This window comes from Heterocephalus glaber, unplaced genomic scaffold (genome assembly GCF_053883595.1).
Source record: "Heterocephalus glaber isolate CG9 unplaced genomic scaffold, H.glaber_assembly_v1.0 deba00000122, whole genome shotgun sequence".
Taxonomy (NCBI): Eukaryota; Metazoa; Chordata; class Mammalia; order Rodentia; family Bathyergidae; genus Heterocephalus; species Heterocephalus glaber.
The window spans coordinates 51753990-51767518 of record NW_028258138.1 but is presented as its reverse complement, the minus strand read 5'-3'; the positions used below and the strand labels follow the sequence as shown (position 1 = coordinate 51767518).

Here is a 13529-nt window from a genome sequence, read left to right as displayed (position 1 = left end):
TAAAGACCAAGGCAGAGGGCAGTTCCATCCCTCAGCTGATAGCATCACAAGGGTACCTCTCCAACACAGGGCCTAAGCTAGGAACCTCCCTCAGTATTGAGAGGGCACCACTGCCACCTCCCTGCACAGATCTCCCACTTTCCATTAGGCAGCTTATTTTATTTTATTTATTTGCTTATTTATTTTTTTGTATCAGGAATCAAACTCAGAGCCTCCCACTTGCCAGGCAGGCGCTGCACTGCTGAGCTAATCCCTGGACCTGGCAGCTTATTTTAGACTAAATCTTTCTCAACACTTGTGAAAATAAGAATAGGATCCTTAGAGTGAAAAGGAGAAATATGTGTTTTAAAAAACCAAGCCAATATTTTCAAGATATTCATTTATAATTATTTTATTAAACAATCATCTTTTACATATCATCAGACCTTACCCCTGAAGTGCAAAACACAGTTTGAGGTATTAAAACTGAAGAGACATTTGCACATGTTTTGTAAGGTTTTCACACTACAATAACCAGAAAACTCAGTGTAACTAAATACTACAGATAACAGCAGGTTTGTAAGAACAAAGCTGTATGAAACAAATCTGGATTATTTCACTGTAACTCCAAAACAATGAAGAAAGGGTGGCAAAAAAATAATAGGAGACTTAAGTTGCTTCCAGAATGATATATGCCCATTATTCAGTTCTACAAAATGGAAAATAGAATTTGAAAATTCAATAGCTGAAACAGTGGCCATCCCAAAAGCATAAAAATCAAACTGACAAACCAACTTCAATAATCTTAATCCTCAAATCAATGGCAATTCATTTAAGGTACCTGAAATAGATTTACCAAAATATTTCAATACTACCCGTGTACACACAGGGTCACATTGGTAGCACACTCTGTTCATCGGTTTAACACTGATAAAGATCAGAATTTTCACTTCAAAGTTATTTTGAAGTAACACAGGGAAGAAGAGATTGGTTTTTGAGTGATTTTAATATTTTCGATGTTGAAGAAATTACCTAAAGACTTTCCACATCTTTCTTCACTTTGTGCATATAGCTTAAAATAGAAGAGATGAGGCAATTGTATAGCTAATCATCATAACACAAACACTTGCTTCTGAAATATTCAGGGAAATTGGGAAAAAAGTGGTTTTTTACTTGATGATTGATTTATTAACTTACAGTGTAGATACTCCATTTGAAACAAATCTAAAACTGTACAATGATTTGCATGTAGTATAGTAAGTAAGTCCTGAATACTGAGGCATGAGTGTTGAATAAAATTACTTATTACAGTAATATTTTACAGTTAACACAGCACTTCTGGTAGCCACATATGCTAAGTTCTGGTGCTTGTCATTGAATTGTTTTTATTTGTTCAGTTCTGTGAATAGTCTTAACAATGAGGTTGATTATTTTCATAAAAACATGGGATGCTTAAAACTTGACTTTAAAAAAATTTTGCAAAACTTATAAAGAATCAAATGCTCTTAGAATTTACCATTACAAGATAATTTTGTTTATCATGTGGCAATTATGGCACATATCAGAAAATACCTTAGAAGGAAAATTTCTCAAGACTATTTTTCTGACATCAAAAACTGGGGCAAAGGGCTGGGGATTTAGCTCAGTGGTTCCGCCTCCTGCACCACCTGCCTTGCAAGCATAAGAACCCAAGTTCAATCCTCGGTACCAAAAAAAAAAAAAATTGGGGCAAAAAAGAGCACTTTATTCAAGTAGATGCCAGTAAACTTCTGCAAATTACATTTAATCTAAGCCTCTTCTTTATTCTAGGAGAAAAGAGGAACCCGAGTTGTTAAAAACCCCTTATATGAACCCCAAGTTTAAGGAGTGAGAATAATGTCCTCTTCCCATGAATATGGTTTGTTTTCTCATGCAATGACTAGGAATAGGAGTAATTTTTGCAGAATTGGAGTGTAACTCAGGGGTAGAGTGCTTGCCTAGCATGAGTGATGTCCTGGGTTCAATCCCCAGAACCTCAGAGAAGGAAGAGGAAGAGAAGGAAAAAGAGGAGGAGGAGGACATAATTGCCTCATTGCCGGAAACACAGCTACAGCAGCAGCTGAACGAGTTTCCCTCCAAGGGGCATTAACATATGCTGATGTTCTCACGTGAATCAAAAGGAGAAAACCAGTCACAGTCATTCCAGATTAATATGATCTAGGGACACTTAGTGTCCTTTGGAAAGTAGCAACTGTATTTCCTATTTACTCATTGTGCAATGGGTGTCCCTGGTTGATAAACATTTCCCAGAAGTCTGGTTTTCTATTTGTTTTTTAGGGTGTATTGTCAAGAATGAAGATCAGCCCAAAACACAGTAAGTCATAGAACAAATACCTAGTGTTCATATATGTCAAATTGGATGGTCTAATCAGTATATCACCCTAGGTGGAATATATGTAATAAAAGAAAATTCAACTTTCATAATAGGACCACATATACAAACCTAAAGCCATTACATTGATCTTTAAGGCTTAAAGAAAAAATGAAACAAATTCCATATTTTTTCTAAGCCAACTTTTTGTCTCTTAAACCAATAATCTAAAAAAATTGAAATAAAATAAAATATGACTGATCCTGTAAGATCTAAGTCCTGAATATTTTTTACTTATTGTCAGTATGCCCATTAATGTCATAAAAATAGGGTTGGCCACATATATAAGTGACAATACCAATATTAGAAAAATTATTTCACTATCATCATTCTGATGAGATATACTGTGAAATCTATCAAACTTAAAATATCAAGTGATGGCTGGCATTCAATTCAGGCAGAACATTGACTTCAATCACACATAGTGAGTTAAGCCTTCCCTCAAGAGCAGAACATGGCATAATCACTCAAAGACTGGGTTTCTTATGCCATTCAACACCAAACTGGTGGGGCCCTTCCTGTGTAGAAGGGCCAATGAGCACAGGAGAAGGGAAAAGCTCATGACTCCAAGAATAACCATTCCCGATATCAGTGCACTGGTGATGGTGTTCAACTGGAAGGGAGGTACACTCAGAGAACCTGAAAATAATCACAAACACACAAAAGGATTGCATAAAAATAAATAAACAAATGAAACAAAACAACCAACTATATGATGCTATGACAATTAGCTGATAGATCACATATGAGTTCAAAAATCATCATTGAAATGTTATTTAAAATATAAGACTTAAAAGCTAGAGTTCATTACATTTAATTGATTACAGCTTTATAACTGATTACAGCTTTACATCACCAAAAACTTTTGAAACATAGATCCTTTATTTGTAATAAATGTTAATTATCTTACCAAGTTGTGAATTGTTGGTTGGCATCTCATCTAAGGAGTAAAAACAGGAAAAAAGAAATAACAAGTCTCTCCAAATATTTATCTTTGTTTACCGAGTCCGTAATAACTTTTTACCTATATCCCTCTTGATCTCCACCCACAAGCACCAAAAGGAAGGGATAAATGAAAGCCCTTTTTAAACCATTCTGCTTTCCCATTTTTCTGTCCCACATTTCATCATCTGTTTCCCACGCCCACATCCTGCCACTTCCCTGAGTATCCAAATGGAATCCCCAAATATATTATGTTACATTTTCTCCTTTTAACTTTGGCTCATCATTATCTCACCGGTCAGGTTAGTGGGAGCAGTAGCTGTTAACAGCTATTACATTTTTTATGGCCCTGTAACCTCCCATTTGTTATTCTGTTAAAGAGAAATATTCATTATTTAGCACTACTCTATTTTTAAGTGTTGCCAATTTGCTCAACATAATCTTAAAAAACATCATTTTAAGTTCCAGGAGGATAAATTCACACTTAATAACTAAATGAAAGGGAAAAATAATTCCTGAGCTTCAGTTGTAGTTTTATTAGCATCTGTTAGTCAAAGATCGAAACTGTTGATTTTTCACTTTTCTTTGGCAAACATAATAACTGAACATTAAATACATTCCCTTGTTTTCCCAATTCTTGTTGTCCAACTAGAAATCATGTCACTATTAATCCTTGAGCTTATACAACTATTGGATTTCATATTTGTGTTAACACATGGGCGGGTATGTGCCTGTGAGTGTTAGATTTTAACCATAAAATATATGCAGTTCACTGTTTATTTATGGAGTATAAATATTATTGTAATTAATGCATGTGTGCTGCTGCACAGTTTAAAAGTGCTATCTCATATCTTTTCACATTGAATTCTCATGATAACCATATTATTGGTAATCCCATTTTACAGATGAAGAAACTTCCATCTGTCATAACCTCTCTGGCAAAGTAAACATATGCTTAAATCCACGCTCCATTTCAGAGCCTTTTTTCTAAAATCATATACACTGGCCATTTATGGAAAATATTTTTAGCTGTGGAGATGAATACCTCAAGCTAAAAATTCCAGGACTGGTATTTAAAACAATTAATGAGAGAACCCAATGAGACATTAATAAAACCCCTGATGCCATTTCTTTTCAGAGCTATGAATCTTGGCAAAAATGATAGTTTTTCTATCTGATCTTAAAGTATAGTGTTTAAAATTAATACAGCATTCATTCATTAGAATGGTGTAGTGTATTACAATAGGAGAAAAACTCCACAAATTTTCATTATAGGACATTCTCAGGAAAATCCTAACCTACAACCAACACTACTTTATAAAGACACTTCCTTCTCACGGAAATAGAAGACATGAACGCACTGTGATCAATTCATCCAAAAGATCTACATGTCCTTTTGCAAGATAAGCTGCCTTACTGGAACATAAAAGCATAATATATAATACTCTAAATCTCTCTTTGTAAAGTTCTTCTTTTTTTTAGAAGTCACACTTAAATTGTTTTTTAAAATGTATGGAAGAATAGAATAGAAGGCTTCTTCTTACTAAGTTTTCCAAATAAGACAAAAGTACCTACTGAATCCCTTGCTATGTCCTGCATTTTGAGGTTAATAAAGGGCAGATCACCTCCTCCGCTCCCCATATTACCACCAACTTCCATAGAACAGTATGTGAGATATCATCCATGAGTGCTTGGCTATAGACAAAATCTTCCTGTGTGTGTGCCAAATGAGCACATTACCTCCTGTTAGCAGAACTGAAAAAAATGAAACCATCCTACCATTGGCAAGTGAACAAACAATAAAACAGTTGAATGCTATTTGGGATTGTATTTGAAGGTAAATAAGGATAGAATTGCTTTATCAGGTTAATGTTTCTTATGTTCTCCAATTTTTGTATCATTGTAACAAAAAGCACTGTCTGGTCCAAAAAGAAGAGGTAGACATTTTCCAGGAAACTTTTGTCACCACACAATTCTGTTTTCCCTTAAATCCACTTGCTCTTGACATGTACATATATTCTCAAAGAAGCACATGGAGCCTTCTGAAGTTACAACAGATTAATAGCTAACGTGGTGAGCACTTCAAAGAATATATAGCTACCTGAGGATACACAGAGGAGAGTAATAGTGGCAAAGCCACAGCTGTTTCAAAGCCAGAAAGAGCAGACATATTGTCATTCTTTGCTTTTTTTTCTCATAAAAAATGCTGGAATAAATGGAAAATATAAACATCTGTCCAGACATATGCAGAATAAATATCTCCTTTCTTATCTCTAGAAAATATATTTTTTTAAATATTTAATTACTCATATAAAAGTTTACCTCTAAACTTTCTACTTTACACTGTGTTATGTTTGGTAATAATCTACTTCTAAACTCTAAAGTCCCTGAAGGGAAAATTTGTGGCCCAGTTCTTAGTAAAGTACCTGTTTCAAGCAGGGGCTAAAAAAATAAGTTCACAGGAATTATTAACTACCCATAAAATTCAATGATACCACTTAACAAGAGTTTGGTTTGGGCTTCTATATAGAAATTTATATTAACAAAGCAATTGCATATTATTATTTCCAAGTGTTTGTGCCAAAATTGCAGCCTATAAGCATTTTCCACCTCAGCAGTTTGAACATTTGGGAACTTTAAATAACACTTCAGTAATTTTGGAGATTTTGTGTTTTGAAAAATGTGAATATTTTCCTAAGTCAACAAAAGCATTGAAATAGTTAATTAGAAATAACCAAAATAGATTTGACTTCATTAAAATGAAAACAAATCAGGAGGTTTGACAGTTTATTAAACAAGCTAAGCCAGATGTGTAGGGAAAAGGAGTAGTTTAATGAGCAAACAGAGCAAAACTTTCAAGTATCAGAGAACTTTGAAGACAGAAAATCCAGCCTAGCATGGACTCCTCTATGTAAAATCAGCCACAGGATGTGGAGAGATAAGTTCTAGCTGATCTAAGCTAAAAAAAAAAAAAAAATGCAAAAGAAAGAGAGTAGCCTCTGTCATTAAGCTGAATGTTACATTTACATAGGACTTGCCTGTGGGTAGACATGGTATGAGTTCTGAGTTATGTGTTCATGTGGAATTAAAGTAAATGTATATAATTATAGTTCTTCAATGTAAATATTGTTACTTGTGAACCTCTAAGCAGTGAGGCTACCATGATCACCAAAAAGTGAAGAGCACCCTACTGCTACTTATCAAAATAATAAATACGGAGAGAATGAGCCAGTCCAAAAGGGTGGAACATGATGGGTCAAGGCCTTTACTGGTGGAGAGATCTGAGGTTACTCAGACAGCTCAAGGGCACTAAGGAATAAGTGACTCCTTCAGGTCAGAAATTGGAAAGGAAGAAATAGCTCTTTGAGATTTTAGGATGAATATTTTGGGCCACTAGATATGGGATGGGTGAAAACTACAAACCTAGATAACTGGTTAGCTATGGTAGAGTTAGAGATTTCTAGGTAGTAATCTTCTGTGAGATTTGAGACTCATAAATGATTTGTCCTAGGGCCAGGGATTAAGCTCAGTGACACCACGCCTGCCTTGCAAGTGCAAGGTCCAGAGTTCAAAAAAAAAAAAAATGTTTTTGAGAAAAAAATTTTTTGAGAAAAAATATCTCACAATAATTACTCAGAATTTGTAATGTTTAAATTTGGATTGGCCCAGGTAAGAAGAAGGTAAGGAGGTTATTAAGAAAGAAAAGCCATTTACCCAAGATGAACAAAAGATTCCTCTTTCTAAGTTTTACAGCAAAGTGACTCCAGATATGTTCCATAGAATAAAAAATATTTTTTAGTTTGCCTCATAAAGCATTCCTAACCGCTGGCAACAAGAACTGAGTTTCTATCCCATGTAATTCTACAAGCAATGTCTTACAACTCCAAAGAGTTAAGAATTGGGATTTACACAAACCCTAAACCAGTCATTTCAAATCATTAATAGTACATCTATAGGACTGGGGACTAATCTTTAAATTTCATATTTAATAAATTTTGGCATTATTTTAAGGGCCTATTAGTTTCTTTTAAAATAATGGTACCTCTACATAAACATAAGTAATGTTTGTTAGTAAGTAATGAAATCAATTGTCTTTATGTTTAGGCAAAACTACTTTTTAGCTTATCATTTACCTATTTTGGCAAAACTTGCTTTTTTACAAGCAGCATAGGTGAAAAAGTAAAGAAAATTAAAATAAACATAGTAAGAAGAGCATTATAGCTAAAATAAAGTCGAGAAAATATTATTAGTATATAATCTAAACCAGAATACTTCTATTATGTAGACAGATTTAGAACCACAGAATTAGAAAGAATCCTTTGCCCAGAAAAGTGAAGTAAAATCCTATGTCTCACATCTTGTTAGAACAAAAGCAAGACCTAAAACTAGATTTTCACACTTCCATTTCAGAGTTCATGCAAACAAATCTGGATGTTTCTGGGTGCACTTTGTAGTGCATGTGCATAAGTGTGGGTAAGTGTATGCACCTATATTGTATATAGGAGAATATATAGGTATAAATAGTTGTGTCCATTTGCTGCATAAACGAGTCCACTGAATAGACATAAACAGTATAAGATTCTGGAAGAAAACAAATGGCACTCAAACTGGGCAAGTTCAGGAATGTTTAATAGACTTATTTACAAAGATGTGGGGAATTAACAAGAGAAAGTCAAGTTTCCTGGGCAATGGATTAAAGGAAGAATACAGAAAGGGCAGTTTCAGAACTCAGGCACAGCATGGACTTCACATTTCTGGGCCACCCATCTGCTGACAGTGCCATCCAGAAACCAGGTGGAGAAGGAGCCAGTGGGCACAGTCCATGTGGGTGAGTTGTCAAGGGAGAGAGCAGGACAGGAAGAGAAGCACAATGCAGAACAGCCCAGTGTGTGTGTGTGTGTGTGTGTGTGTGTAAAAGGAAATGTATGGAGGACAATACTGTCCTTTGTGTGAAAGTTAAGCAAACAGGAAACTACTATGAAATTAAAGTTGCTTAACAGTTTATCTTGTCTCACAGTTAATTAGTGCTGTTTAGGAACCACTTTGAGTTCTCTTTAGAAGCCAAGTAACCAGCCATTTTGGAACCATCTGTTACTACATATAAAACAAAGAACACTCCTACCACTCCGAGTAATGATGGGACCAGCAGAGAGGACTGCGTTTCCAGAAGTGCTCTGGGGGCTCCAAGTGGTCCTCTTCTCCACATCTCTCCTTTCTCTGTGGCCACAAATCTGAGGTGTTAATGAAAACAAATGAAATTCCACAGTAGCACAAAATTGTTTCTTTATGGCCATTTGGAAACCAGATTCTTTTGGAAGAGACACCACATGTTCAATTTTATTCATTTCCTTCTGTGCATTCATTTAATTACTTAGCATATAACTGCTACAGTGTTTCTTCTCCTGACTTGGGCCACATTTCTTATTTCCTCCTGCTGTAATTGTGTACTGCTTCATTAATTTACAGAGCTCAATGGCTCTCCTAAAAAGAGCTGTGTTTGTCAATTTTTTTTTAATTTCTCTCAAGCCTTTAATAAATTCTTCCTGAAAATATTGGTCAGCACACTCACAGTAATATGAATTCTCCATTTACCTCCATCTGATAGAGCTAGTTAAGATGAACAAGATCAGTGAGTGTGAACAAATAGCTTCATCTTTATGCACGAGCAGAGCATAAAAATAAATATATTAAAGCTACTTCAAATAAAAAAGGCTTGCTTTTTTTTGCTAATATTGATGTAATTCCAGGGGGGCTGTCAGAATAGAATTTTAGATCTATATTTTAATGGTGACTATTTATTTTTATTCACTACTAACTGGATCTATTATTTAATCGTGGGTAAAGATCCACACCTTTTATAGCTTTTTACTCCTAATCCAAAATATTCCTTGGCCATCTGGCAACAATCTTACCTTCTAGCACTGGTTCAACCCAACCCCAGGGTTTCCCATCCTCCTCTGCTCTGCTTACACTGTTTTATGTATCTGTAGACTTTGAACACCCTTTCATATGGAGTGTCTCTTGCACTCCTGACTTTCTCCTCTTAGATATATCTATCTTCAAAGTCAGAGCTGGGCCTCATCTCCTCCATTAATTCTTCGAATCTCCCCTCTCCATCTTTCTCATGATGGTGAGTGCTGCCTCCTACTACAATACATAGAGTTTTCTGTTTTGTAACAAAAGACTTTTTTCTTTCTTGCATGAAAATCTCATGATAGTAAAATACAAGCTAATTGAATTCAGAATTTATGACTTATTGCATCTCCCTATCCCCCATATAATGCTTGGCAAAAGTTAGGCATTCAATGGATCTTTATTGTATGAATCAATAAATTCTATTTCAAACCATTTGACCTAGATAGAAATTAGCTCTTAACATTTGATAGCCTTTCCGCTTAGATCAATTCAACATTTTTGAATAAAGTTGTTTAAAAACATACTGGCATAAGGAAGGGGCAGTCATCAGCTCTGCAGAGCTTGGTAACACAGTGCAGGAAAACGGTGGACATCTTCTGATTTTTGTGCTTCACAAATCGGAACACCTCAAATGAAAACCGGCCCCGCTGACTTCTGCCATTTTCAATGACAGTGGTCTGAGGATCTTTGTCACAGCTGCATTTTAGGGAATGTGAAAACAGCACATCATTGGAAAGTACCAGTCTACTGAGACTTTCAGATTATGTAATTTCTGTAGTATTAAGGCCACTTGATTACATTTTGAACTAATAAAACCATGTCTTACAGATATTTACTAATAGCATAAGTTAATTCAATAGCTATGAGTTATGAAAGGAGTAACTTGGATTACAAAATTTAAACAGATTAGTTTGTAAATGCAATATGACTGTCAAATTTAGGAGACTCATACAGTGGTACCTCAGTTCATGAGTTTAATTCATTCCATGATTCTGGAAAAGATGGCCACGTTCATGTTTGTCATCTGATGCAGAGTTCAAAAACAAAAAACCAATTTTTCCAACCACTTGCGCTTGGGAATCAAATTGTTCACAGACATGATTGTGAATCTAGGTACCATAGGATTCAACAAATCGAAATAATATAAACTATAAACTGTGAAAATCCTGAGGCAGGTCTGTGCACGCCCTACTGAGGTCCTGAGTTACACAGAAGACACCGAATCAGCCCGCTGCAGACAGGCAGGTCTGGGCATTCCCTTCCGAGGTCCTGAGCCACTCGGAAGACACCAAATCACCCTGCTGCAGACAGGCAGGTCTGCCCACGCCCGACTGAGGTCCAGAGTCACACAGAACACACCGAATCACCCCACTGCAGACAGACAGCCACCTGGTTCCACACTACAAAGACGCAGAGGACACCAGACCACCAGACCAAGGTACTGAGTCCCGCTGTTCCCAGCCCAGAGGCAGGGGCTTCTGAGCCACTGTTCCAGTGCTCCTGGTCCAGAGGAAGGGACTTCCCGGTCAACACCCCTCCCGCTGCTCCCAGACCAGAGGAAAGGGCTTTTGGGCCACAATCCCTACTGCTGCTCCCAGCCCCTGTCCCACCTCTCCCAGCTCAGAGGAGGTAATCTGTGCAGGCACTAACAGCCCCGGCCCAAGTTGAAATGAGAAAACAAGTAAATAAGTCTCAAAACCAGACTTCCAGATCACCTACAGCAACCCCAAAGGGAAATGACATGGAACACTCAGATACTCAACCACCTGGACCCACTAGACTGGCAACAAAAGGGGATCTGGAAAAAATGAAATCAGAAATAATTTCTCAGATAACAGGAGAAATTGTGCCCCTAGTGCAAGACATGATTAATAAATGTAGAGAGGAGCTCAGGAACATGATGGAATCCCAACATAAGAAACAAATGGAATCCATAAAACAGATGCAAATAGATTTCCAGAACATGAACAACTCCATTGAAAGTCTACACAGCAGAATGAGCCAATGTGAGGACAGAATTTCAGATATAGAAGATAAGATTACAATTAGTGACCAGGAAAAGAAAAATTGTTTAAAAATTATAAGGGAACATGAGAAATCAATCCAGCAGCTGCTAGATGATGCAAAGAAGAATAACATAAGACTGATTGGGCTCAATGAAGAAACAGGAGAGAGTGGAGATGACATCAAAAATCTCTTCAGAGAAATAATGGCAGAAAACTTCCCAAGCAGGGGAAAAGAGCTTGACATACAGATAAGTGAGGCATATAGGACTCCAGCTAGCCTTGATCAAAAAAAATCTACACATAGGCATATAATTGTTAAGATTCCAGAAACACAACACAAGAGCAAAGTTCTCCAAGCAGTCAAAGAAAAGAAACAAATCACATACAAAGGAAAGCCCATCAGAATCACAGCAGACTTCTCAACACAAACCATCAAGGCAAGAAGAGCTTGGAGGGACATATTCCAAGCCCTAAAAGAAAACAGCCTCCAACCCAGATTGATGTACCCTGCAAAACTATCTTTCAAAATTGATGGAGAAATAAGATACTTTCATGACAAAGAACACCTTAGGAACTTCATAAATACCAAACCAGCACTCCAAAGAATTTTACACAATATCCTAGGAACAGACATTGAGGATCACAACCCCTGGAAGCAAAGCAGAATGAACCCATCTGGCATGACAAGAAATTAAATGTAAAGGGGGAGAACCCAACAAAAAGAAAAAGTCATGGCAATGACAAGTCAATATGTTTCAGTTATAACCATCAATGTTAATGGTCTCAATTCACCAATTAAAAGCAATAGACTGGCAGAATGGGTCAAGAAGCAAAATCCAACAATAGGCTGCATGCAAGAAACACACTTAATTCAAAAGGAAACTCATAGACTGAAAGTTAAAGGGTGAAAAACAATACTCCATGTGACGGGAACCCAAAAAAAAGCAGGAGTAGCTATCCTCTTTGCAGATCAAGTAGATTTCAAAGCAACACTGATTAAGAGAGATGAAGAAGGACACTAGATCCTTGTAAAGGGAAGAATCCAAGAGGAAGAGATGACAATCATAAATATCTATGCACCAAACACTAATGCACCCAACTATATAAAACAAATACTAATGGACATGAAAAGTCATATATGCACTAATACAATTGTAGTGGGGGACCTCAACACCCCACTGTCACAAATAGATAGATCAACTAGACAAAAAAAATAAGTAATGAAATACTAGAACTCAATCGAATTCTTGAACAAATGAACTTAACAGATGTTTACAGAGTCTCCCACTCCACAAAATCAGAATACACATTCTTCTCAGCTGCACATGGGTCATTCTCAAAAATAGACCACATACTCACACATAGAACATGTTTAAGGAAGTGCAAAGGAATTGAAGTTATCCTCTGTATATTATCAGATCATAGTGTGATGAAATTGGAGATCCATAGCAAAAGAAACTCAAAAAGTTTCATAAACACGTGGAAATTGAACAACACACTTCTGAATAACCAATGGGTCACAGAGGAAATTAAAGAAGAAATCAGAGAGTTCCTTCAATTAAATGACAATGACAATACAACATATCGAAATCTATGGGACACAATGAAAGCAATCTTACAAGGGAAATGCATAGCGGTGAATATGCATATTAGGAAAACAGAATGAGCCCAATTAAACAACCTGATGCTGAACCTCAAGCTTCTCAAAAAAGAAGAGCAGGACAACCCCAAAGCTCATACAAGGGAGGAAATTATAAAGATCAGAGGAGAAATCAATGCAATGGAGACTACGAGAATGACACAAAAAATCAATGAAGCCAAGAGTTGGTTCTTTGAAAGAATCAACAAAATTGACAAACCTTTAGCCAACCTTGTCAGAAAAAGGAAAGAAAAGGCCCAAATCCATGCAATTAGGAATGAAAAGGGTGAAATTACAACAGACCCAGCAGAAATCCAGAGGATCATCAATACCTACTTCCAGAACCTATACACCAATAAGATGGACAACACAGAAGAAATGGACAGATTCCTAGATACGTATGAATTACCAAAGTTGAACAAAGAAGAACTAAAAATTCTGAATAACCCAATATCAACCAATGAAATTGAAAATGTAATTAAAAACTTATCACCTAAGAAAAGCCCGGGCCCTGATGGCTTCACTGCTGAATTCTACAAGACATTTAGAGAGGAACTACTGTCACTACTCTTTAAACTCTTCAATGAAATTGAAAGGGAAGCAATACTCCCAAATTCATTCCTGGAAGCAAGCATCA

The 13529-nt window shown here is 36.4% G+C and overlaps 1 protein-coding gene across 1 annotated transcript in view; it reads right to left on the bottom strand.

Moving 5' to 3' along the window:
• Positions 1-412: 412 nt before the first annotated feature.
• The window catches only part of Zpld1 (zona pellucida like domain containing 1), a 52877-nt gene continuing 39760 nt past the window's right edge, over positions 413-13529 (bottom strand). The window contains exons 7-10 of the mRNA XM_004858000.3: positions 9772-9943; positions 8454-8562; positions 3300-3329; positions 413-3028 (exon numbers count right to left, since the gene is read on the bottom strand). Of these exons, the coding sequence (XP_004858057.1) occupies positions 2853-3028; positions 3300-3329; positions 8454-8562; positions 9772-9943 (487 nt within the window). The 3' untranslated portion in view covers positions 413-2852. The remainder of the gene's footprint in view (positions 3029-3299; positions 3330-8453; positions 8563-9771; positions 9944-13529) is intronic.